Source organism: Stenella coeruleoalba, assembly GCF_951394435.1.
Source record: "Stenella coeruleoalba genome assembly, chromosome: 19".
In the NCBI taxonomy this organism is placed as follows: domain Eukaryota; kingdom Metazoa; phylum Chordata; class Mammalia; order Artiodactyla; family Delphinidae; genus Stenella; species Stenella coeruleoalba.
In genome coordinates this window covers 41,559,673-41,584,266 of record NC_137165.1, presented here as the reverse complement: position 1 = coordinate 41,584,266, position 24,594 = coordinate 41,559,673, and the positions used below count along the sequence as shown (strand labels likewise).

The following is a 24,594-nucleotide window of genomic DNA, read 5'->3' as shown; positions in this document are numbered from 1 at the left end:
AGTTGCTCTGCGGCATGTGGGATCTTCCCGGACCAGGGCTCGAACCCGTGTCCCCTGCATTAGCGGGCGGATCCTTAACCACTGCACCACCAAGGAAGTCCTCCCCGCCCAACCCGCTTATTAATTAGGCTTCTTGGACAAGTTATCTTAACCCCTCTGAGGTTTTATTCCTCATCTAAGAAACAAGGCCATACATCTCCATGTCCCTCCCAGGGCTCACGTGCATGTGACCGAGGATGGTTTCTGCCTCTTCTCCCAACTCTGGCTCAGTTAGAAGTGACCAGTATGGGTGGTCCCCAGAGAGGCCTCTGTTTTGCTCTAAATTAGTAGCTGGATGACTCAGTGGGGTGGGTGGGATGCACTGAAAGTCACGGTTCCGCCAGCCTGTTTCTGCTCTGAACTTGGGTGGGAGTCTAGTGTCCTAGGAGAAATGGGCTTTGACGTGACTCTTCCTCTTTGCTCCTTGGGGGCTTGGTCCTGCGTGAGGCTAAGTAGACTTGCTCGCCCAGCCTTCAGGCTGGTGATGTGTATAAGAGTGTGAAGTGGGTGAGTCTGGGTGTGGGGGAGACCAAACATGGAGGGTGTGTAAGGCCAGCATTGCACCATTTGGCCGTGTTCCCCACAGGTCACAGGACCAAAGGGTGTGTTTCAGTGTCTGTATGCCCACCTCGGCTGGGACTAGCACTCAGGTGTGGGTCACATCCCTGCGATTCCTGGTCTCCCCATCTGGCTTCCTTTGTGCCAGGATGCATGTGGTCTTGGGTGAGCTAGTTTTCCTAAAGGGAGTGGAGGCCAAGAGTCTCTGGGGGAATAAATGCCACCTTTGTTTTTCTCCACCATCTTTCCTCATCCATCGTTTCCCGATCCTCCTTCTATGATGTTAGAAGTGCTGTTTGAGATCTCCCTTCCATCCCTCCTCCTGGGGCAGCCCTCTTCTCCCTCAGAGAAGCGCTGAGATCTGGTTTTATCGTCTGGGGGCAGCTGGGCACGGGTCTGCCCTGCTGGAGAAGATGGCACCTCCATCTCCCCACCCGCTCTGACCAGCCCCTCTCACCCCACCAGGTAGAGCAGGGCCCTCCGCAGCCATGTCGGCCAAGGCGATCTCCGAGCAGACAGGCAAAGAACTCCTCTACAAGTACATCTGCACCACCTCGGCCATCCAGAACCGGTTCAAGTATGCCCGGGTCACCCCTGACACTGACTGGGCCCACCTGCTGCAGGACCACCCGTGGCTACTCAGCCAGGTGAGCCCGCCCCCCGGCCTGAGCCCCTCCTCCAGGCCCAGAGTCCCAGGAAGAGAAAGCAGTAGGTTTGCTGGAGATGTCCCCCCGGGGCATGTGATGGCAGCCGGTCTGCATGGGTGGGCAGGGTGCAGGGGGCTGAGCACGTTTTGTGTTTGGCCCCGGGCCCTGCATGCTGAGGTCCCCTGGCACGGCGTACAGAGCCTGGACTGGAACTGGACAAACCGGAGTTCAGATGGCAGCTCTCTGCATATTAACCATGTGGCCTGGGGCAAGCCATTTCACCTCTCTAGAGTTTTAGATTCCCCATCTGTCAAATGGGCATAGCGCTCACCCTGTGAGTTTAGGGATTAGTAACAATGTCTGGAAAGTATTCAGTGTGCTGCCTGGCACTTGGTAGTTGCTCACTGACAAACACCACCCTGTCAGGAATATGTCAGGGCCATGAGGAAGTGTGACGTTGTACTTCGGGTAGAACGGCTGATGGGATGCACCCTGGAGTAGAGGCTCCTCTCTGTAGATCTCTGCAGGGCCATTGTTGGGATGGTGTCTGGAAGCTTAGACTTCTTTGGCAGGCCCCAGGGGGCGGGACTGGGACCAGTAGGGGGAGGCATTCAGGGATGCAGGTTTCCTCCCACCATGAGGCAGCCCAAACCACAAAGCAAGCTGCCTCCGGAGGCGGTGAACTTCCTGGTCCTAGAAGTGTGTGAGCAGTGGCTAGGGGCTGCTTGTTGGTCTTACAGACAGGGTTCAAACCCTGGGATCGGGTGGACCAGATGTCCTCAAAGGTCCTTTGTCACCCCAAGGCTCTGTCTCCGTTCTTTCTTTTGAAACACAGGTGCTAGTCGATAGTCTGAGAAGTTGAATGAAGCTAGGATACCACAGAGGGAGGGTAGGGAATCACTTACTCATTCAGCACGTATTCAGTGAGCACCTGCTCTGCCAGACCCCTTCCTGGGTGAGGATGGCTTTAGATTCCTTGTCGTTAAAAGAAAGATGTTGGCTGGGGTAGGTGAGGGAAGCTTCTGGGAGTTGACCTTGAAGGGTGGGTGGAATTCGTTCTGGGGGTGGGGTGGATTGGAAGCCACCAGGCTACGCTGTGCTTTGGGTCCCCAAACTGTCACCTCTTACTCTTCCCTATCTTTCCTTGCTGTAAATACAAACCCCTCTTATTCCAGAGCTTGGTGGTTAAGCCAGACCAGCTGATCAAACGGCGTGGAAAGCTGGGCCTAGTTGGGGTCAACCTCACTCTGGATGGAGTCAAGTCCTGGTTGAAGCCACGGCTGGGACAGGAGGCCACAGTGAGTCTGGGTGTAGGGTCGGGGTGGATGTGCTGTGGTAACAGAAGCAAATGTGGTCGCCTCCAGATCAGCACTGTGGGTCACCCCCCCAGCTGGTCAGATTGCAGCCTGGGGAAGGCAGGAGCCCGGCAGAGCTGCCTCAGGCAGCAGGGCCCCCTTGGTGCTCGTTCCCAGCTCCCCTATCAGGGAACGGCAAGATGTGCTGTGCAGGTAACCCCAGTACAATTAGAGAGCCAGGTGGAAATGGTCTGTTTCTTTAACAACAGTCGTGGAGATGGGACTCTGAGAACTATTCTGGGAACTCCTTTCTTTTTAGTTTCCAGAAAGGGTAAGGTAGCTTGTCATGACCTGCGTATATAAGCGGGTGGGTAAAAAAAAAAAAAAAAAAACTTGAAGGGAGATGCAGAATCATTTAGGCAGAAACGTTCTTGGGCCAAGAACCTAGGAGGAGGAAACAATTAATAATACTGAAGAGTAAACTTAATTCTTGCCTTCTTCCAGCTCATTGATCCATTTCAACTCTGTAGATGAGATAGTTAAAGTGAAATATGGCTTAGGAAGGCTACGTGATGCCCAGAAATAAAACTGCATTTCTTTTTCTTCTCCCAAAAGGAGCTGGAGAACTGAAGGGAGGGAGTAAGCTGAGGCTTGGCTTACGCTGGGGAGGATGTGCTGTCCATACCTGGCTTTGTCGCATCTGGGGTGACCATGGACCAGGGTTGAGCTGTTCTCTAACTTGGTTGCCCGGGAGTAGGATGAAGATGGTGATGGAACCATCTTCCTTTTTACTAGCCTTCCTCAAATTAAGCTCTTCACGTTCATTTCCCGGTTTCTGGCTCTCCTGGGTAAAGAGGGATCCTCGAAGTTACACACAGGCCTGGGGGCAGAGGGATCTGGACCTTTGTGCCCCCAGGCCTTTGGGGAGAGGACAGCAGGGTTGGGGGCTGAGCAGTGTCCCCGGGGAGGTCCTCATGCTTCCTTCTCCTCCGCTGTCTGTTGGGAGGGGGATGTCAGGGACCTCTGAGCCGGCAGCAGCGTTGACCCCAGCGGGTGCAGCTCATTACCTCTGATGGATCACTGTCTGGTCCTGACTCAGCAGTGACGCACGCATGGGTGGGCGGGGGCTTCGGGACACGCTGGGAGGGATGAGGGCTGTCTCGCCTCGGCTGCTGCCAGGGACCCACTCAAACTGATTAGCTCTGCAGGCCTGTTGTCCTCAGCCGGGAAGGTCTGTGTGGAAAAGTTTTCCCTGTCAGGCTCCCCTCCCTCCCCGCTCCGAGCCATTCCCTGCGCCTAGACTCATGCTCTGGGGCTGGGTCTCCCTGCCTGCGCTCTGGGGTAGACAGCCTTGGTTTGTCTGAGCGCTTAAATTTGTGGCGCAGCAGAGGGGGAGACGCTCCTGATCTCTGCTTCTGGGGGCGGGCTGTTGCTGCAGCTCATTTATCCTCCTCCAGAGGAGGCAGGAAAGGATGTGTGAGGTCAGTGTTGAAGTGTAGCTGGCACGAGGTGGTGGATGGAAGAGGAGATCTCATGAAGACTTCTTGAGCCCACTGCCCTGGTTTCTGGAAAGATCTCTTTCTGGCAGGTGTTGTGGCAGTAGTGCTTGGGCCCCGCCTCTGATGGGAGGGTGAGGTGGAGGGACCAGAGGGCGATCCTTCCTCCTGCCCTGCGAGCAAGACATGCCTTCTGGTCTAAGCTTTACCTCCCTCAATCTCTGTAGGTTGGCAAGGCCAGAGGCTTCCTCAAGAACTTTCTGATCGAACCCTTCGTCCCCCACACTCAGGTATGTGGGAAGTGACTCCAAGCTGGGGCTTCTCCCTCTGGGAGCTTTGTGCCTGTTGGCCCTAAAATGATGAAGGAGAAATCAAGCTGCTGGAGAAAAACCAAAGGGACCAGAGTCTCTGAAACGGTGCTGAGGGTTTGAGGGTGCTACGGAGCAGGGAGTCCAGAGATGAAGGAAAGGGCTTAGTTTGCAGCAGGAAGGAATCAAGGTTGGTAACAGAGGGGACTTCCCAGTGCTGGGATGAGAAGGACTTGAAGGCAGGGCCCCTTCCCCCAGAGCAGGTCACGTTGGCTCAGTCTGGACTGTCAGCCAGCAAGGCAGTGGCCTCTTGTCTCTTGTCCTCAAGGGGAAGATGGTGATCTGCTCTTACCTTGTGAGAGGTGTCTATGGGGTTTTAGAAATGATACCACCGGGGTTGGGCCCCTCACCCACGTGGTGCTCTCTTCCCCGTAAGGAGGAGGAGTTCTATGTCTGCATCTATGCTACCCGAGAAGGGGACTACGTCCTGTTCCACCACGAAGGCGGGGTGGATGTGGGTGACGTGGACGCCAAAGCCCAGAAACTGCTCGTTGGTGTGGACGAGAAGCTGAATCTTGAGGGCATCAAGAAACACCTGTTGGTCCACGCCCCCAAAGACAAGAAAGAGTTGAGTGAGAGGGATGGCAGGGAGGTGGCAGTGGAGGAACGGGGAAGGCTACAGCTCTGGGCGCAGAGTGGGGAAAGCAGAGTGGTCTATCCCTGTCTGGGCACCCACTGCGCCGCCCCAGCATCTGGCCGGAAGGTGGGGAGCAAAAGGCAGGCACCGCCACTCCCCGTCCCCAGGAGGGATGCTGCGGGTGGAGGAGAGGCCGGCTCAGACTGAAACGTGCGTCAGTGTCCCTCACCTCCGTGCCCCTTCTGTCTGGCACGTGTCCCCCTCCTGCTGCATGCCTGACAGCTCCCTTCCGCCTCAGCGGCTGAAGAGTGATGTCTGGGGAGCGGGGTTTGGAGCGGAAAGCGAGGGGTCAGCGGGGTGGCTGTTGGCAAGTGGAGCTGTCAGAGGCAGTGAGGGATTGCTTCTGCGCCCGCTCCGCCGCGATTGACAGTCCCTCTCTGCCTCCCCCTGTAGGATTCTAGCCAGCTTTATCTCCGGCCTCTTCAATTTCTATGAGGATCTGTACTTCACCTACCTCGAGATCAACCCCCTTGGTAACTGTCTCTGCTGGGGTGGGACAGGGCAGAGTCTGAGTACTTATGGTAACCCTGGCCTTGACGTTCTGAGGACCAGACCCCCACTTGCGGGGGGCAGCGCAGACAGCTGTGCGTGGGCGGAGGGATCTCTGGGCTCCTGTTCCTGAGCTCTCAGGAGGCCACGGTCATTCCTCTTCGCCAACTCCAGTTTCTTTCTTTCTTCTGTGATGGGGAAGTCCTGGCTGTGATCTGACTCTGCCCTGTGGCTCTTGCTGCCAGTGGGTTAGGCTGTTCTACCAGGAGCTGAGCCGCCCCTGCATCCGCCTGACCGGTCAGAGCCTTCCTTCCTCTTGGTGCCTCGGAGACCCCCTTCCCGCTTCCCCCTCCAGGAGTTGGTCCATCATTGACCCCCGAGGCTGGAAAGACCTCGGCGAAGCCTCTCGCGCTGTGAAGGAGGCAGATGGCGCGGGCTGGCTCTGGCCAGGGCTTCATAGGGCAAAGTCCTGATAGATTCCAGCTAGGGATGTAGCCCCTCTAATGGACCAGATGGCTCTGTGCTGACTTAATTAGCTAAATGGCCCTGGGGGAAAGGGAAATGGACTCCAGTGAGGCGGCAGTAAATGAATCCTGCTGGCTGGGGGCCCAGTGTGCCCATGGCTTCCCACTTCTCGCTGGACCCTAGGAGCCCCTGGTGTGTGCACCCGGGGGCCTTAGAGACTGTGCCTTAGACACTTTTTTTGTAAATAGCGGGGTTGTGGTGGATGAATAGACATTTAAGGCATGGAGTATAGCATTTTGTAAAAATGCTTAAAAATTGCCATGGCAACTGAAACAGACGTTCCTGCCCTATTACCTGCAGGTCAGGGAGCAGGGACTGGTCTTGTAGAATTTGTTTTTCCTTGAATGGGGGAAAAGCTGTGTCCCCATAAGGACCAATCTGGTTTCTTGTTGAGCTGGAGAGTCGTGAGGCCTGGGTGGTCCCCCATGGGAGTGATGTGTGGGGAAGTCTGGAGGGGTTGGAGGTTGATGGTCACCTTGGCTAGGGCCCATGTCTGATTGCCTCTTCTTTGCTTTTTTTTTTTTTTTCTTCTTAAAGTAGTGACCAAAGATGGCGTCTACGTCCTTGACCTGGCAGCCAAGGTGGACGCCACCGCCGACTACATCTGCAAAGTGAAGTGGGGTGATATAGAGTTCCCTCCCCCCTTCGGGCGGGAGGCTTATCCAGAGGTAAGGCTGGTTTGGGGAGGAGATGGAGGGGGACCGGCGGGGTGGGGGAGTGACTGATCTCCTATGAGCATTTGGCAACCCTTGTGGGCTATGTATTTGGCAGGAAAGGAAGGCCAGGAGCCATTTAATTTTTTAAAAGCCCTGGAGGAGGAGGGTGTGGGGGTCAGCCAAGCCCCTGAATCCCGGCCGGAGATCCTTTCAGACTCCCCTCTCAATCAACCTCCCTGGGCTCGTGACGTGACTTGTTGTTTCTCAGTAATTCTGAGTGGCTCCCCGAATCCTGCCAGGAAGGTAGTTCTCTCGGCCACTTGCTGAGAATTTTAATTGCTCCTTCCCACCCCATCCTCTGAGAGGTCCTTGCCACAGCATCAGGCATGTGTGATGGAACCCAGGTCAAGGGAAGAGGCTGGGCTGGGGGGAGGGATGGGGCCTGGGGGGCACAGCACGGGATGAGCTAGGCAGGCAGATGCTGGGAGTGGGGGCCATGCTAGAAGCAGAGTGACATAGCGAGGCCTGGGACTTGGGCAGAGAGCCAAGGACTTGAAGTCGGAGAGAAAGGACCTGGGAAGTTTGTCTCCGGGTGGTGACTGGCTGTGGGGGGTTGTGGTGCTTGGAGACGGCATCACGTTTTGTCCCAGGCATGTGAGGCCCTGCACAAGCCCTTCTCCCTGACACTGTGAAGGCAGTGGAGGACCTCTTCATACGACTCCAGGAAAAGGGGAGGGGTCCTGGGATCTGTGACCTGGTGAAGGGTGTGCCCCCAGGGCCCACCTGTTGCTGTCTGGCCCCTAGGAAGCCTACATCGCAGACCTGGATGCCAAAAGTGGGGCAAGCTTGAAGCTGACCTTGCTGAACCCCAAGGGGAGGATCTGGACCATGGTGGCCGGAGGTGGCGCCTCTGTCGTGTACAGGTGACTGAGAGGGCTGCTGAGGGGATGGCAGCCAGGTCTACCTAGGCTTCCCACATGTGGCCTGGATCAAGTCGCTTCACCTCGGGGTCTCCAGTTTCCCCCCGCTCGGTGCAGAGCAGAACTCGTGGGCATCCCAGAGGGGCCTACACAGCGTCTCTGCAACCTTCTTCTTTGCTTCAAAATGAAATTATTAGTTATAATTCTTATCATTAGTGATAATGTGCTCCATGCAAAAGTACAACAAATACAGAAAATGAACCGGAAAGTGCATTTTGCTTGGCCGTGTCACCACCCCTCCCCCTACCAGGCCGCCACGTTGGGTGTCCTTCCAGGTGTCGTAGTGCCTGTATGAATGGTCACACTTGTACACTTCATAGAAGTCTTGGGTAGGGCTGGGAGGATGCCCCCCGGGAGAGTATGATGCAGGACAGTTAACCTTCAGGTATGACTTGTTTGGGCCTTGAGGGTCTGAGGTCCATAGGCTGCCCGGCCTCAAGGCTTCAGGGGCGTCTGCGTGGCCTCCCAGGCACCAGGCCGCCGCCCTCTGCCACTCAAGCTGGAGCCAGCACTGACTTCCTTGCTTCCCTGGCAGCGATACCATCTGCGACCTAGGGGGTGTCAACGAGCTAGCGAACTACGGGGAGTACTCGGGCGCCCCCAGCGAGCAGCAGACCTATGACTACGCCAAGACGATCCTCTCCCTCATGACCCGCGAGAAGCACCCCGATGGTGAGACACGCGCTCCTTCCCCGGGACAGCCCAGCGTCCTCGGTGGGGACAGCTTTGGCTGGGCTGTGAGGCACCAGGGTTTTCCTGGTCCTTTGCAACCTGGGACTAGTTATTTAACTTCTGGACCTCAGTTTCCCTGACTGCACAATGGGCAGTGACAGGGTCTGTCAGACTGGGGGCTCCGAGGGGGCGAGGAATGGATGGATGTACACAGCCCTATGAGTAGGTGCAAGGGGAGGCGGTGGGGGCATGCTTTTGCTGACTGCTGTAACGCGGTTCTTAGCGACTCACTTACACATTTATTGTCTGCGCTGTGTGATTCCCAGCTTTCCTGTATCACCTGTCCTGTGTTTTGGGACCACAAATACCAGTTCCCCTTCCCTTGAGCCAGATAGAGATTCCCACCAGGGATATCCAAAAACCAAGCTGGGTTTCTAGATGCCAGCTAGGAATGATGTAGAGATTCTGTGGGTTCGAGAATTCCCTGGCCGCCCAGTGGTTGGGACTCCGCACTCTCAGTGCCAAGGGCCCGGGTTTGATCCCTGGTCAGGAAGTAGGATCCCACAAGCTGCACGACGCAGCCAGAAAAAGAAATTGAGATTTTCTGGGCTTGGATCAGCCGCCTGCTTGGTGGCATAGGTTATGGAGAGGTGAGCTGATGACACTGAACAGGCATCAGGAGAGACCAGCTTGCTCCCCCCGCCTCTGCACTGGTATCTCCTAACAGCTGGGGGACGCTCACTCAGGAGAGAGCCCTCTCTCAGTTGGATTTCTATGATGCCCAAGTCTACCTTTCTAACCTTTTTCTGACTTCTCTTGCTCCAAACCCAGGCAAGATCCTCATTATCGGAGGCAGCATCGCCAACTTCACCAATGTGGCCGCCACATTCAAGGTAACCAGCTGCAGGGGAATGTGGGTGGGTTGGGAGCAGGGAAGGGAAGTTTCTGTGCAAGTAGGTTTGAGACAGAAGCAGGTTCCCATCAGTTACCCAGTCCGGGGGAGGGGCTTTTGACCTAGGGATGCACAAGACACTGGGATGGATCTGGATCCGAACCTCTGTGTCTCTGGCCAAGCAGCCGACCCTCGCTGGGCCATAATTCTCCCATCTGAAGTGTGGGGAGAAGGGGAATTTCTGCCTTCCCCCCTTTCAGGACCAATTCTTCTAAAACTGGCTTGACTGATCTCATTTCCAGCACTCCATTGTAAGACTCTGGGTTCTCTACACCTCCTAGCGTTTCTGTTTCCCAGTCATCTGCCCCTTCTCCAAAAGGTTGGCATGAGGAAGTGTCTGATGCCCTGGGGCTCCTGCTCTTCCAGCCAGAGGCCCGTCAGCCTGGGTCCCTGTGCACAAGTCAGGGGTGTGGGCCCCAGTTTAAAGAAAGTGTGACTGCTGGTCAAGAAGGATGACAGCTAACGTGTCTCGAGACTCCTCCCCTTCAAGGGGGCCGCCTCACGAGGCCACTTATCCCACCCTGTCAGCTGCTCACTGAAGCCCTTCAAAAGAGTGTCTTCCATCTGGTAGTTCCACATAAGCTTTGAAAATAATGCATAGGGCTTCCCTGGTGGCGCAGTGGTTGAGAGTCCGCCTGCCGATGCAGGGGACGCGGGTTCGTGTCCCGGTCCGGGAAGATCCCACATGCCGCGGAGCACCTAAGCCCGTGTGCCATGGCCGCTGAGCCTGCGCGTCCAGAGCCTGTGCTCCGCAACGGGAGAGGCCCACGTACCGCAAAAAAAAAAGAAAGAAAGAAAATAATGCATAAATAAATGTCAGTCCTGAAAGTCTGAGCTCTCGAGAAGGAGGGGACCAGGCCTCGCCAGTCCTGCCTAAAACAGGTCCCTAATTGGACCTGATTCAACAAACAGATCTGACACAGGTGAATCTCGACAGCTTTGTTTTAACTTCTGAGCAGCCTGTAATAAAGGCAGCGCGTCGATAAGGGCGGTTATGTCTGGAGCAGGAACTGTGTGTAGAGCTTCCCGTGAAATGCCACGAGCGACAGAACGTAGACTCAGTAAACTTGCCCTCCATCTGGAGAGACAAAACTGGTCCACACCTGTACGTGCTCCCACGTTTCCAAAGTTGATACCCATTGCAATGCTTTTCCCCCAAATCACTTGAAGAAGCTTTTGTAGGACTTTGACATTTAAGTAGACAATGTCCTGATCACCCTGACAGCTCTTGCATAGGACCTCGGTATAGAGTTTCCCCCAAAATTGCAGTAAGAGAACAAGAACGACTATAGATTGGGATAAGAGAGACCAGCAAAGCACCACTGGTGTTGGAGGCCCAGCACCCTGCGCATCGAGGGGTGTCACCGCTAGGTGCCCCATGTTCTCACCTCAGCACCATTAACAGTGGTTGCTTGTCCTGGGCCTTTGGGTCGCTTGTGTGTGCAACACGTGTAAAATTCTTGAGTGCCGGGGCCTGCCGTGCTTTGTGAGAAGCCGCCCTATTTTTTTCGTTTTGTTTTGTTTCTGGCTGTGCCGCACGGCTTGTGGAATCTCAGTTCCTCGACCAGGGGTTGAACCTGGGCCGCGGCAGTGAAGGCGCTGAATCCTAACCACTGGACCACCAGGGAACTCCCAGCAGCCCTTGTAATCTACGCCCTGGGACATTTGTTTCCCATGGTTATAAACGCTTGCTTTATGGCTGCGTTCATTCTAGTCACATGTCTGTTGTCCCTTGGTGCTTCCAGGGCATCGTGAGAGCGATTCGAGATTACCAGGGCCCCCTGAAGGAGCACGAGGTCACGATCTTTGTCCGAAGAGGTGGCCCCAACTACCAGGAGGGCTTACGGGTGATGGGAGAAGTCGGTAAGATGGGGAACCTTTTCTGTCTCTCCCACCCTGAGTGTCACGCCTCCTCGGGATTCCTGCAAGAGTCAGTCTTCCAGTGCCTCCGTGCCCTCCCCCCCGCCTCTGGAGGTACAGCTCGCTTCTGCTGCTGTTCTGTGCCCTCCTGACGCAGAGCACCTGACCGAAACCTAAACTCGGAATGGGCAGGAAGGCATTTTCATTCAGCTGTTCACTTAACAAATAATTGTGGAAGGCCTGCTGTGTGCCGGGCCCTGTGCTGAACCCTGGGGTCACAGCCACGTGCGACAGATGACGGGCAGCGAGCCCTCGTGCAGTTGAGAACAGTGACTGCAGTGTCAGGCGGCATGAAGGAAGATGAGCAGGGAGAAGGGGCGGGACATCTGTGCCTCTAGCATCTGTGGGAGGGGACAGGGCAGTTTTAAATGAGGCAATCGGAGAACGCTTGACCAGAAAGGTGGCATTTGAGCAGAGACCTGGAGGAGGGAGCAGTCAGTGGTGACTGTCTGCCGAGGAAAGGGCAAGTCCCAAGGCCCTGATGTAGGACCAGCTGGGAGGGCTGAGGGACTGGGGTCGGGAGAGCAAAGGCAGGGGGTCCGGGGATGGAGGCAGAGAGGCCGAGCGAGCAGATATGCGCGGGGCTAGAACAGGTCCCGTGGGCACTTGGCTGTGACCCTGGCAGCCGCTGGAAGACTGAGCAGAGGAGTGGCACCATTTGACTTAGGTTTGAGAAGGTTGTTTAGGCTGCTGGGTGGAGACAAGACCAGAGGGCAGCCAGGTCGAAGCAGGGGGACCACCTAGGAGGCTGCGGCAGCCTCTAGGGCAGAGTGGTGGCCTGGACTGGGGGGCGGAGGAGGGAGACAGTGGTAAGTGTCCAGGCCCCGACCGCTGGTGGCCTGGATGGAGGGAGGGGTCTGGTAATTGATAGAACCGGAGGGAGTTGCCCCTCGCTGAGGTGAGGGCAGAGAGGATGTGGGTCCATTTTGGTTTCCTTTCTTCCTTCTGCATTTTGGGCGTCTCCTGCAGGCTCCTGAGACCTCAGACTCAGAGCCGTCAAGAACTTGGGGACCATGTGATGTCAGTGAGGACTAAGACTGGGTCTCCCTGAGTTGACCTGATAGAACCAGCAGCTTTGGTCTTGAGTGCAGCGCGACCCCGTTGCTAAGAGCCGTTATGTGTGGGGTGGGGGGGTGTGAGGGTGAGGATATGAGACACTCCTGCTCGGTGATCATGCCCTCTAACAGGAGAGACAACCTTTCCACCTTCCCATTTCCCCAAATCTGATATCCATGGCAAACACTGACCCACCTAGGTCACTTGAAGTGGTACCAAGTCCTAGTTTTCACCTGAAACTGTGGACCTGCCATGGACGTAGCCCTCGGAACAGCACGGTGAATGTTACTCAGTCATGCCTGGGACGTTCAACTCACAGGACAATGAACAAGTAAACAGCGGCTGGAACAAGAGGCTGTTTGGTGGGGATCTCCAGGCAGGGCGGTGTGGAGGGGAGCGACTGTCGAGGTCAGAGAAGGCCTTTCCCAAGAGGTGGCACTTGAGCTGAGCTGAGTGACAGCCAGGTGACAGCTCCATGCAGAGGAAGGAACAGGGCCAGAGCCCTGGGGAAAGGAGCCCGGCTGTTGAGGAACAGAGGCCGGGCCTGGGTGGCTGCAGCGTGGTGGCCATGGGCGACAAATCTGGAGGGGGTCGGAGAGCCGGGGAACGTGAGGAGCGCGGGCTCTCGTGCTGCCTGTGGTCACTGGAGAGTGTCTGTAAGGCTCTTTCTTGCTCTTACTGGCAGGTAACCTTTACAGAGTTTTGTTTGATGGTGAAGATAATGACCACCAACTTCTCCTGGGATAATTGGTCTTGCACAGAAAGCGCCAGACATCGGGCGGGCTCTGAAGGGGCCTTGCCAGTCATGTGGCCTTCCTTGCAAGGCACTTATTAGGAGACTTGAACCATGGATCCTTTTCCGTCCCTCACAGGGAAGACCACTGGGATCCCCATCCACGTGTTTGGCACTGAGACTCATATGACGGCCATTGTGGGCATGGCCCTGGGCCATCGGCCCATCCCCAATCAGCCGCCCACAGCGGCCCACACTGCAAACTTCCTCCTCAACGCCAGCGGGAGCACGTCGGTAGGTGCCAGTCTTCCTCTGCCGTAAAGCCTGCAGAGTCATCTTTGTCGCCCCTCACATCCCATCCCATCCTGGGCACGGTCCCCAGCTTTTTGGGGGCACTGGGGAGGTATGGGGAGAAGGTAGTACGTGGTTGGTTTCTGTATCTCTGCCAGTTTTTTCTGCCCTATCGAAGTAGTGTAATGGAAAGACCAGGGATTTTTTAATCAGACCTGAGTTCAAGGGAGGGACCTTGGTGGGTATCGCCAAGAACCTCAGTTTGCTCACCTGTGGCTTGGGGACAATACTAATTCCTATCTCAGAGGGTTGTTAACTAGTTCTTTTGGAAGCAGCTTGTAGAGAACAGAGCTGTGCATAGTTCTTGTTACCTGAGTTCTTTGGGGCCTTAATGACCGGTAGCTTTTTTTCCAGCTGTTCCCTGCGACTGTTTCTCTCTCCTTGTTCCCCCAGACTCCAGCCCCCAGCAGGACGGCGTCTTTTTCTGAGTCCAGGGCTGATGAGGTGGCACCTGCAAAGAAGGCCAAGCCTGCCATGCCACTAGGTAACTCCCAGCAGTTTCAGGACCCTCCTGTCCCCCTTCCCTTCCTGGGCCCCGCTGGGCTAGCAGAGGTGGATGGAAAGCGGTTTGGGCTTTGCTTTTGGGCCTGGTGCATGGGATGGGAACAGACACGAGGAAGTGGTGGCTGGAGCCTTCCCCGTGGGCTCTCCTGGTGCTGAGGGCCCACGCTGCGCCTGGGTCACCCCACTCCGCATTGTCTTCCCCTCCGCCCCCTTCTATGGGGTGTGTGAGCTGGGCAGGGAGGCTGCGGAGGAGACAGGGTTACAGAAATACCAGGTGGGGGCAGCATCCCTCAGCCTCTCCTCCTGAGTGGACGGCAGGAGCCCAAAGCTCAGAACGGCGGAGAACTCCCGCGCCCACGCCCCCAGCCATCCTGGGGCTCTTCCCAGGACAGTCCCTTCCGGTGAGCCCACCGCAAGGGCGCACATGGTCTCCCAGCCCGTCTGTGCTTTGCCTGCTCGTCTGTCCCTCCTGTGATTCATGAGAGACGTGATCCCTGCCAGCCAGCCCTTGCGACCAGCACTAGGTAACCTGTGTTAGTTACCGCTGGGCTGACGTGGCCTGTGTGGCCTCTTCCCGGGACGGACGGAGCGTGCTTAAGGCATCTTGTGAAATAGTGACACTGGCTCCAGGCGCTCAAGATTGGAAGCCGCCGCCCTGCAGTCCCCAAACCGGTAGCTTTGTCCACAGCACAGAATGACAGGTCCAGTCCCTCGGCCTAATCATCTCATTGTGCTTCATGGGGACAAAACAGGTCAAGAGGGTGGGAGCGGGCCTGCTGTCCCTCTGGAGGGCCTGGGCCTTTGGTGCTCAGCACACCCTCCAAGCCTTGGTGCTTTTGCTCCTCTCTGCGCTCTGTGGGCCTTCTCCCCTTCTTGCCTCCACTCTGCTGATCGGGGGTCTCTCTTCTGTTGGCCTCGCTCCTGTCTGTTGTGAATAGACAAGAGACGGTGAGCGCAGCAGCCCTGCAAGGCTTGTCCATGGACCTCTCCCTGTTCCCACCCGCTCCCTCCAAAGCCTCCAGCCATCAGCGGGTCACTCAGTTGCCTTGGTCATTTTCTTTGACAGATTCAGTCCCAGGTCCAAGATCCCTGCAAGGTAGGATGCCCCCAGCTCCGCGTGTGGCTTGATAGCGGGTTACAGTCTTACGGTGTGCTTTGTCTCCCCGTCCCCGGTGGGTTGCAGTGTTGTCTGGTATACTTTCTGTCCCTGCCTTGGTGTGGCCTGCCCCAAGTCCTAGTCTTCGCTCTCCTTTCTTTCCCACCCCTGCTTATTTCACACCCCCGCTTTCCTTGCCGTGGGGCTGTGACTCCATGTGGGAGGGGGTGGAGAGCGCAGGACGGGCAAGAGCCAGGCCCACAGCCTTGGGCAGTGGGTGGAGCTGAGGAGGGAGGCTCCTCCTGGGAAAGAGGGAGCCATGGAAACTGAAGGGGGCGTGGCAGAGCCAGCGGGCCAGGAGGGGAGCCACTGACCACCTGATTTTCATCTACATCCCATGATGTCCTCGTTTTCTTTTCCCACCTCAGCCTCACCACCGCCGACTTCAGCCCAGACTCCCAGCACCAGGGACAAGTTTAGATTTCTCTGGGATTTGGGTGGAAGACAGAATGGAGAAGGAGGGAGAGAGACCCGGAAGGGTGTGCAGTAAATCTGGAGGAGGGACTGGGCTTTGTCTGCTGTGTGAGGTCACTGTTCAGCAGGGACATTTTCTGTGTGTGTTCACACAAACTTGTACACGTTCACCTGTTGACCGAGGTGAATAGGTGAATCGGTTCAAAGCGTCAGCGCCTTCATTTACCTTTTTGACATTGACAGCTGTGAGAGATCCCCCGCTCTGGGGAAGGGGAGTTTCTGGTGAAGGGGGGTTTCGTAATGATGACCTCTGACTCCTTGCTAAGAAGAGGAAAGGGGTAACTAGGCAAGGTCAAGTAGCCCTTCCTCCCCTACCTCTGGCATCATCCACTGTTACCTAAAAGACCAGACCTGAGGCTGAGCCCTGTGCAGAAGGACAGAAGGAACGGGGGCAGACTCTCAGTGAGAGCTCTTGGCTGTGGAGGGTGGAGGTGGGGTTTAGTCTCACTGTCCTGGGCGGTGCTGAGACGTGGGAGAGGAAGGATGGCGGGGGATCAGGAAGGGAGGGTAGATTGGGCCGGGACAGCAGAGCCAGTGGAGGAGCCTGGTGGGGGTTAGCCTCGGAGCACAGGTTCTCTCTGGGGCCTCCATCTGCGCTGCTGCTGGGCTGACGATTGCCACCTTCAGCTTTGCCTTCTCTGTGCTCTGAGAGCTCCAGTTCTGCCCCCGTTCGAGCTGGAAGTGCGGGTGGGTTCGTAGAGATTCCAGGCCTTGTCCTGATTTCTGTAGCCTCTCGGGTGGACAGATGGGTGTATGCGCACTTGCGTGCGTGCTGACTCTTGGGGATGTGGGCTCCCCGAGGATGGGGAGTGGTGGGGCCGTGCCGGCTTTATATCCCTCCTCAGTTGCACAGTTGAGCTGCATCTCAGGTTAGGACAGAATCCTGGCTCTGATGCTAGATGACCTACAATCTTCGTCGTTTGGCAACTCTGGCCTTCAGTTTTCTGGGACTGGAAAGTGAGGGAACTGGATTAGGCGGCCTCCCTTGTTCTGTGATCTCACGTCTCATTGGAACCCAGAGGGTCCAGGGCACAGTAAATCCCAGGTGTTTGCACCAGCAGGAGCCTTCTGTCATGAGAAGCTTATGGCTGTGATGGAAGAGGCAAGCCTGCGTAGGGATGAGAATCTTACCTGCCTTACTAGCCTCTGCTAGTACAGTAGGTTAATTAATCCCAATGCCCCTGAGCTCTCTGCGTTATTTTCCTTGGGGGAGCTGAGCACGTCCCCTGTGGGCTACTTTTCTCCAGCAGAAAGCAGGAGGGTCAGGTGACCTGCCTGTCTGGGGCGACAGCTCAGGAGGAATGCACTTCTGCCAGCTCTTGTTGTTCCCCTCACCCCTTTCCTGACGCCCCTTTCTGCCCCTTTCCTGCCGCCCTGTCCAAGAGCATTGTTCCGAGCAGGAAAGAGCCACCTGGGAGGAGGCTGTGGGGAGAAGGTCAGGTGGAAGGTCAGTTAGGATCAGGCTACAGCAGACCTCTTCATTGGACCTACGCTGACCTAGAATCAAGAGGATTCAAATCCTGTCCCGAGCTGGCTTATGTCCAAGTTCACAGGCGATAAGGATTGTTGGGGAGCTGTTTGAAGTCTTGTGGTAGACAACAGGGTCCCACGGTATAGCACAGGGAACTATATTCAGTGTCCTTTTATAAACCATAGTGGAAAAGAATATAGAAAAGAATATATAGATGTATAACTGAGCCACTTTGCTGTACAGCAGAAATTAATACAGCATTGTAAATCAACTATACTTTAATTTTAAAAAGTCCAAGGGACTTCCTTGGTGGTCCAGTGGTTAAGACTCCATGCTTCCTAAGTCAGAAAGAGAAAAACAAATATCGTATGTTAACGCATATATGTGGAACCTAGAAAAATGGTACAGATGAACCAGTTTGCAGGGCAGAAATAGAGACACAGATGCAGAGAGCAAACGTATGGACACCAAGAGGGGAAAGCAGCAGTGGGGTGGTGGTGGGATGAATTAGGAGATTGGGATTGACACGTATACACTAATATGTATAAAATAGATAACTAATAAGAACCTGCTGTATAACAAATAAATAAAATTAAAATTTAAAAAAAACCCAAAAAAACCAAACGACTCCGTGCTTCCACTGCAGGGGGTACAGGTTCAATCAATCCCTGGTTGGGGAACTAAGATCCCGCATGCCCACGCCCCCCGAAAAAAAATAAAGTTAAAAAAAAAAAACTTTCGGTCACCCAAATTGGGAGAGCTTAACATTTTTTGCTGGTGACTTTAAAAATAATTGATCAAGCCCTCATTTGCATGTACATACCTTTCCTGTGAAGTTGAGCAGGTCCTGTAGGAATTCTGCTGTCTGTTCCCTGCTGAGCCCTTTGCCAGCCAGGCAGGTTCCCTCAGTTCATTTTGCGCTCTCTGCCACCTCTTTCCAGAAGAAATCTAGGCGCCTCCTCCCCCACGTTCTCAGAGTTCCGTCTTCTTGACATTCCTTTGCAGTTTTGACGCCTCGCCCTCGCGGGACGTGGGGCGTGGAGGGGTCTGGCAGGCAGCCCCCGGGGGGTGTGTTCTGGGTATACTCGCTCTGTCTCTGCCCCCCAGGAAAGAGCGCCACCCTCTTCAGCCGCCATACCAAGGCCATCGTGTGGGGCATGCAGACCCGGGCCGTGCAGGGCATGCTGGACTTTGACTACGTCTGCTCCCGCGACGAGCCCTCGGTGGCTGCCATGGTCTACCCTTTCACGTGAGTCGCGCACGGCAGGGAGGCTGGACGCGGCCACCGAGCGGGATGTCCTCATCCCATCTCCTCCAGCAGCAGCACAGAGCTGGGCGAGCCCTGGATTGTCCCCTTTGCCCGAGAAGCATCTGCCCACCCCAGACGGGGCGGTCGATGTTCCTGGGGGATCTTTTTCCCCCACAGACTAAACTCTTTGAAGGCAGACCCTGCCTTTCCGCCCTCCGGGTGAAGCCCCTCCCGAGCCCTGGCAGGTTAAGAGTGTCCTGACCCCTCTTCTGCCTTCCTCACAGCGGGGACCACAAACAGAAGTTTTACTGGGGTCACAAGGAGATCCTGATCCCCGTCTTCAAGAACATGGCTGATGCCATGAAGAAGCACCCGGAGGTGGATGTGCTGATCAGCTTTGCCTCCCTGCGCTCAGCCTATGACAGCACCATGGAGACCATGAATCACGCACAGGTAGCTCCCTGCGCCCTGGGGCGGGAGGCAGGGGCACCCTGAATGGCGTCCGCTGCGACAAAGGCCTTGGGACTCGGGACTGGCCAGTGATTGGGGGGATAGTGGTTGGAGACCTGATCTTCAGGAGGCAAGGTAGTCACCAAGGGTTGGTGGGCTGCTTACCCGGGCTGCCAGAGAGTCAGTCCGGGGCCGTCTGCCTCCACCAGGTCCTCTCTGTGCTGAGACTGGCTTTCAAAACAGGATCAGAAGCACTTTTTTTGCTTACTGTAAAATTGTTACGTATTTATTATAGAAAAGAATTAAATGCTGATAGTAAGAAGAAGAGGGTAGATACCTCGGGTCTCATTTCCCAGAAATATGGTTGCTGACGTTTGAGTACATCCTTATTCACACCTTTTTCTGGGTTTGAACAAATGGAATAACGCTGTATCTATCTTATAATCCTTCAGTGACTCTTTCCACATCAATACTTACCAGCAACATCATTTTTGCTTTTTCGAGTCTCATGATGAGCATAGATCCTTAATTGTTTCCCCAGCATAAATGTCTCGAGGTCAAACTGCTGCATCAGAATGTGCAGATTTGAAAGCCTTTGATCCATCCTGCCCAGGGGCCCTCCAGAAAGGTCCAGAACTGGGGATGTAAACTCCCATCACTAGCATGAGAACGACTGTTTCTCTGTACCCTTGCCAACATTGAACGCTTGGACATAAAGAACGTACATACTTGACAAAATGATAGGCATTCTATTTAATTTGCATATCTTTGATTATTAACTAAGATGAGCTTCGAAAATATGTATTGGCCATTTGCATTCTGTGACGTGGCCTCGCCTCCTTTTTCTCTGTTGAGCTGTTTATCTTTTTTGTTACTGATTTGTAAGAGCCCTTAGGGATTAAGATACTGAGATTTCTGTTCAAAATTATTGTCTAATCCCAGACTGGCTTACTTCAGTTTATGACTGGAGTAAACTTGTTTTGATCTCTCGATGAAGCAAAAAAGAAAACACACCTGCTAAAAATGAGTGGCTTTTCTAGTTTAGAACAGAGGTTGGTGAACTACAGTGCAAGGGCCAAACCCAGCCCCCTGCCTGTTGTAAATAAAGTTTTATTGGAACACAGCCATGCTCACTCATTTACATATTGTCCGTGGCTGCTTCTATGCTGCAGAGGCAAAATTTAGTCGTTACCACAGAGACCACATGACCAACAGACCCCAAAACACTATCTGGCCCTTTATAGAAAAAGTTTGCCTTGGATCTTCCCCCCCACCCGCCCCCACCCCCTCTGGCTTCTCCCTCAGCCCACTCTCTGGTCCAAGTGTGGAAGCAGCTTGTTTCTATCAAGGTTTTGTCCTGTGGGGATGTAGAGTCAGAGCCTCAGAGGGCACAGCAGGGATGGCCCTGGATAGCTGCTTTATGCTCCGGCACCTGGACGCGTGGGAAACAGGTGGGGCTGGGTCTCCTGAGTTTTTGGATAGGTGAGAATATAACAGTTTTGACTACAGCAAGTTTTCAGAAACATCTGTTCCACTTGGTTACTGACTCACTGTGGTGTTAACCAATGGAGCGTAGTTTTGGGTGCCTCTCTTTGGGGGGAGGGTTGAATGAACAGGGTAGGAACAGAGGCCTGTGGGAAGAAGGGGGTGCATATTGTTATCATTACTCCTGGAAGGGGGCCTGGGAGATGGGTTCTGGAATGGTCACTGCCTCGACATCTCAAGTGGTGAAATGATAACGGGAAGGGACTATCCTCGTGCCCTAGATCCGGACCATCGCCATCATAGCTGAAGGCATCCCCGAGGCCCTCACGAGGAAGCTGATCAAGAAAGCAGAGCAGAAGGGAGTGACCATCATTGGACCTGCCACCGTGAGCATCCCTTCCACTTCTGGGCCCGTAGGAAGCTCATTGCTGACGCTACTGTCTCCCACCTAGTTTGAAAAGATTGAGAGAGTACCTGTTGAAAGTCAGGCTGTCCATTTCCAGTGAATTTTTTTTTTCTGGCTGCGCCGTGCGGCCTACAGGATCCTAGTGCCCCAACCATGGATCGAGCCCAGGCCCTGGCAGTGGAAGTGCTGAGTCCTAACCACTGGACCGCAAGGGAATTCCCTGTCCGCTTCCAGTTAATTTTTTAAAGGGCTGTCTCCACAGACCATATCACCTTTACAGTTTCGAGGGGCTAACAAGATTTTTTTAAGTGTCCACCCTCAGACAACCATAGCATGGTCTTTGATTATTCCTTCAACTGTAAACCAAAGAAAAATCTACCTAGGGACCTTACTTTTGACCCAAAGGCCTTTACATAAGAAAAAATGGCCCCGTGAATGTTTTTTTGTTTTTGTTGTTTGTTTTTATTTAGTTGTTGCCTTAAAAATTTGGCTGAAGCTAAGAATTTTTTTTAACATCTTTATTGGCGTGTACTTGCTTTACAATGGTGTGTTTCTGCTGTATCACAAAGTGAATCAGCTGTACCTATACATACATCCCCATATCCCCTCCCTCTTGCATCTCCCTCCCACCCTCCCTATCCCACCCCTCTAGGTGGTCAGAGAACACCGAGCTGATCTCCCTGTGCTATGCGGCTGCTTCCCACTAGCTGTCTGTTTTACATTTGGTAGTGTATATATGTCCATGCCACTCTCTCACTTCGTCCCAGCTTACCCTTCCCCCTCCCCATGTCCTCAAGCGTAAGCTTTTTGAGCTAAGCAAGGGGCCTTTCATCTTGGAGACAGAGGGTGATCTTGAGCAGAGGTGCACACTTGCATCAGACACTTTTACTGGGTGCTGTTGCCCTTTTGGAGCAGAAGAGGCGACCTGACCCTGAGTGTACACCTCCAAATCTGCAGTCGTAAGCCACGTTTTACCAACAAGGCTCCCTTTTTTCTGTGTGATGTCTCTTGATGGGAGAAGAGAGTCTTCCTCAGCAGGAACCCCGACATGCAGGTGCTGGCCAGGGTGGGCTGGGCGGGTAATCCTGGGCTCTGTGACCACCCCCCCCCCGAGCTCTATGGTCAATCAGCCCGCCCTCCTCCCTGACCGCGGTTTCCGCCCTTGCAGGTTGGTGGCATCAAGCCCGGGTGCTTTAAGATCGGGAACACGGGCGGGATGCTGGACAACATCCTGGCCTCCAAGCTGTACCGCCCCGGCAGCGTGGCCTATGTCTCGCGTTCGGGCGGCATGTCCAACGAGCTCAACAATATCATCTCTCGGACCACGGATGGCGTCTACGAGGGCGTGGCCATCGGCGGGGACAGGTGATCAGCTGAGGGGCAGGGCGCTAGGTCCTCTATCTCTGCTCGCCGCCCCGCCGCTGAGCTCCATGCACACAGGGATGTTGCTTAAGTCCATAAAGTGGGGCATCTCTTCTCTGTCTCAGGACCAACATGAGCATAAGATCAGAAAATACAGAGAAAAACACAGGAAGGTGTTTTAAAAGGTGTTTGGGCTTTGGGGGTAATTCCCTTTGTTGTCTGAGCTGTGGCCGGAGGGTGGCAGCAGAGTGCACTGCTTAGCAGGGCTCATTCTGAAATCAGACCCTGGGGGTTCAAATCCCAGTTTCCCTGTTTGGGGGGGCGGGGTGGGGGCAATCCTGGGCAGGTTTCCAACCCTCCCTAGACCTCCATCAGCCTTACGTAGCAAATGGGTAAGGTCATAATCTCTACCTCCTGGGGTTGTTGGAGGATTAAGTGAGACTAACACAGGGCCTGTGCTTAGTTAGTACTCAGTGCTAGTTGTAGTTAATAAGAGTGAAAGGAAACACTGTTCCTTTACTCACTACCATACTCATACTTCTGGCCACAAATGTGGCCAGATTTTCCCACACCAAGCAGTTCTCTGATTCTCTGCAGATAGCAACTGGAGGTCCCACAATTCAGTTCAATTCTGACACTCTACTTCGAGATGGCATCATAGCGTCAGGTCCCACAGGTTCAGGGCTCAGTCCCACAGGAGTGCACCCAACTTCATATGTCAGTCACAAGTCCAGCCCTCTGGTACTTCTGACCACCGGCTATAAATCAGAGGCTCCCATGACCCCCTCCTCGAGTTCGATAATTTGCTAGAAGGGCTCACAGAACTCAGGAAAAGTTTGCTCACTAGCTTACCGGCTTATTACAAAAGGATGCAACTCAGGAACAACCAGATGGAAGAGGTGCATAGGGCAAGGCATGTTGGGTGCGAGGAGCTTCCCTGCCTTCTCCGGTGAGCACACCGCAGGAGCCCTCCAAGAGTTGCCTCATGAGAACAAAAGACACTCCTATCACCCCCATGACTAAGGAAATTACAAAGTTTTTAGGAGGGCTGTGTCAGGAACCGGTGTCAAAGACCAAATATCAGAACAGACGATGCTCCTAGCGCCCCTGGTCACTCAGGAGATTACAAGGGTTCTCAGAGCTCCGTGTCAGTAACTGGGAGCAGAGACATACATATTTCTTATTATTTCGCAGATAGTGTCCTCATTATTTTTGTTAGTAGGAACAGTAATCAGTAGGTCATCAATTGAGTAATGTCTTCGAGCAATGTCTGGTATTTATTACCATAATAAATGTTAGCCATTACTGTTTACTGTTATTACTGCTGTCACTACTGCAACTGTTTGGCTCAGAAAGCAAAAGCTGTTGGGAGAGTGAGTCACCTTGTCAAGGCTTTCTGGCTCCGCCAAGTCATTTCAAATGGAACAACTGTGTGAGAAGGGAGAGGTCTTCAGGGAGGTGGCCTTGGGACCCTAGTCCCCAGGTGCTCCCTGACGAAAGGCTCTGGGTCAGACGGGTCTGGGCAGTGCTGCCAGTTATACTGTCCTCTTGGGATTTAAATGCCCCTGAGCATATCAGAAGCACTCGAAGATCTACAAGGACCTTGTAGATCTGAAGCTTACTTGGCCTTAAACAACTCTTTTGCAAACTCATGTGACAGTAGAAAATTTAAAAAAATATTTTGGTTTCTACACAGACCTTCTAGCAATCGCCTAGGATATAGCTTGGTACATCGTATTAATTATCTTCTGCTTTGTATTAAAAAAAGTCACCCCAAAACAAAGTGGCTACAAACTACAATAAACGTGTACCCTCATGGTTCTTGTGCGTTAGGCTTCAGGGCTCAGCTGGGCAGTTCTGGCAGGTGGGCTCTCTGTTGAGGCGGTCAGATGTGGCGCGCTGGAGGTGACCCATCCACGTGGCCGGCAGGTGGTTCTTCTCTGTGGGCTTCTGCACAGGCTGCTGACAGTCCTCAAGACTCGGCGGCTGGCTTCCCCTAGAGCGAGCGATTCAGGGGAGAGCGCTGGACAGAAGCAATTTTTTTATGACCCCGCCTTGGCAGTCAATGTTACAGAACGACTTCCTCCCTATTCTGTTCCTTAGAAGCTAATCATTAAACTCGACCCAAATTCAGGGGGAGAGGCATGGGTTTCCACCTTTTTCAAAGAACTTGTGGACATATTTTAAAATCACCCCACATGTGCTCTCGAGGCATCTCTTACTGCCGTATGAACTTCTCGGGGCTCACTAATTCCTCTTCCTTCCCTTCCCTTGTGCCCCATTTACTACCTCGCCCTCCCCCGTTATTCCTAAGGCATCTCTGGACCCTCACTGGGCATCCACACCCACAAAAAACCCCACAGTGTTCTTAGTACAGGTGTGCTTCCCACACCGGTACACACACCTCACCTCACCGAGTCTCCTGCTCATGAATATCCTCCCTGCTCTCACCAGGTACCCCGGCTCAACGTTCATGGATCATGTGTTACGTTACCAGGACACTCCAGGAGTCAAAATGATTGTGGTTCTTGGAGAGGTGAGTTATTTTTAAAAAATGGTTTTACAGCGGAGATTGACACAACACTGTAAATCAGCTATGCTTCAATTAAAATAGAAAAGGTTACTTGATTATTAAAGTAGAAAAAAATTTTTTTCTGATTATA

The 24,594-nt window shown here is 54.1% G+C and overlaps 1 protein-coding gene across 2 annotated transcripts in view; it reads left to right on the top strand.

Annotated features, from left to right (window-relative positions):
* The window catches only part of ACLY (ATP citrate lyase), a 42,768-nt gene that overhangs the window by 4,069 nt on the left and 14,105 nt on the right, over nucleotides 1-24,594 (top strand). Inside the window, exons 2-19 of one of the 2 annotated variants that reach the window (XM_079904263.1) lie at nucleotides 1,063-1,244; nucleotides 2,420-2,542; nucleotides 4,263-4,325; nucleotides 4,780-4,970; nucleotides 5,434-5,513; nucleotides 6,592-6,722; nucleotides 7,515-7,633; nucleotides 8,226-8,362; nucleotides 9,194-9,255; nucleotides 11,060-11,177; nucleotides 13,163-13,317; nucleotides 13,768-13,858; nucleotides 14,945-14,974; nucleotides 18,087-18,228; nucleotides 18,513-18,681; nucleotides 20,445-20,549; nucleotides 21,738-21,934; nucleotides 24,386-24,467. In XM_079904263.1, the coding sequence (XP_079760389.1) occupies nucleotides 1,086-1,244; nucleotides 2,420-2,542; nucleotides 4,263-4,325; nucleotides 4,780-4,970; nucleotides 5,434-5,513; nucleotides 6,592-6,722; nucleotides 7,515-7,633; nucleotides 8,226-8,362; nucleotides 9,194-9,255; nucleotides 11,060-11,177; nucleotides 13,163-13,317; nucleotides 13,768-13,858; nucleotides 14,945-14,974; nucleotides 18,087-18,228; nucleotides 18,513-18,681; nucleotides 20,445-20,549; nucleotides 21,738-21,934; nucleotides 24,386-24,467 (2,154 nt within the window). In that variant the 5' untranslated portion in view covers nucleotides 1,063-1,085. The remainder of the gene's footprint in view (nucleotides 1-1,062; nucleotides 1,245-2,419; nucleotides 2,543-4,262; nucleotides 4,326-4,779; nucleotides 4,971-5,433; nucleotides 5,514-6,591; nucleotides 6,723-7,514; nucleotides 7,634-8,225; nucleotides 8,363-9,193; nucleotides 9,256-11,059; nucleotides 11,178-13,162; nucleotides 13,318-13,767; nucleotides 13,859-14,944; nucleotides 14,975-18,086; nucleotides 18,229-18,512; nucleotides 18,682-20,444; nucleotides 20,550-21,737; nucleotides 21,935-24,385; nucleotides 24,468-24,594) is intronic. The other variant, XM_079904264.1, reaches the window with a different exon arrangement.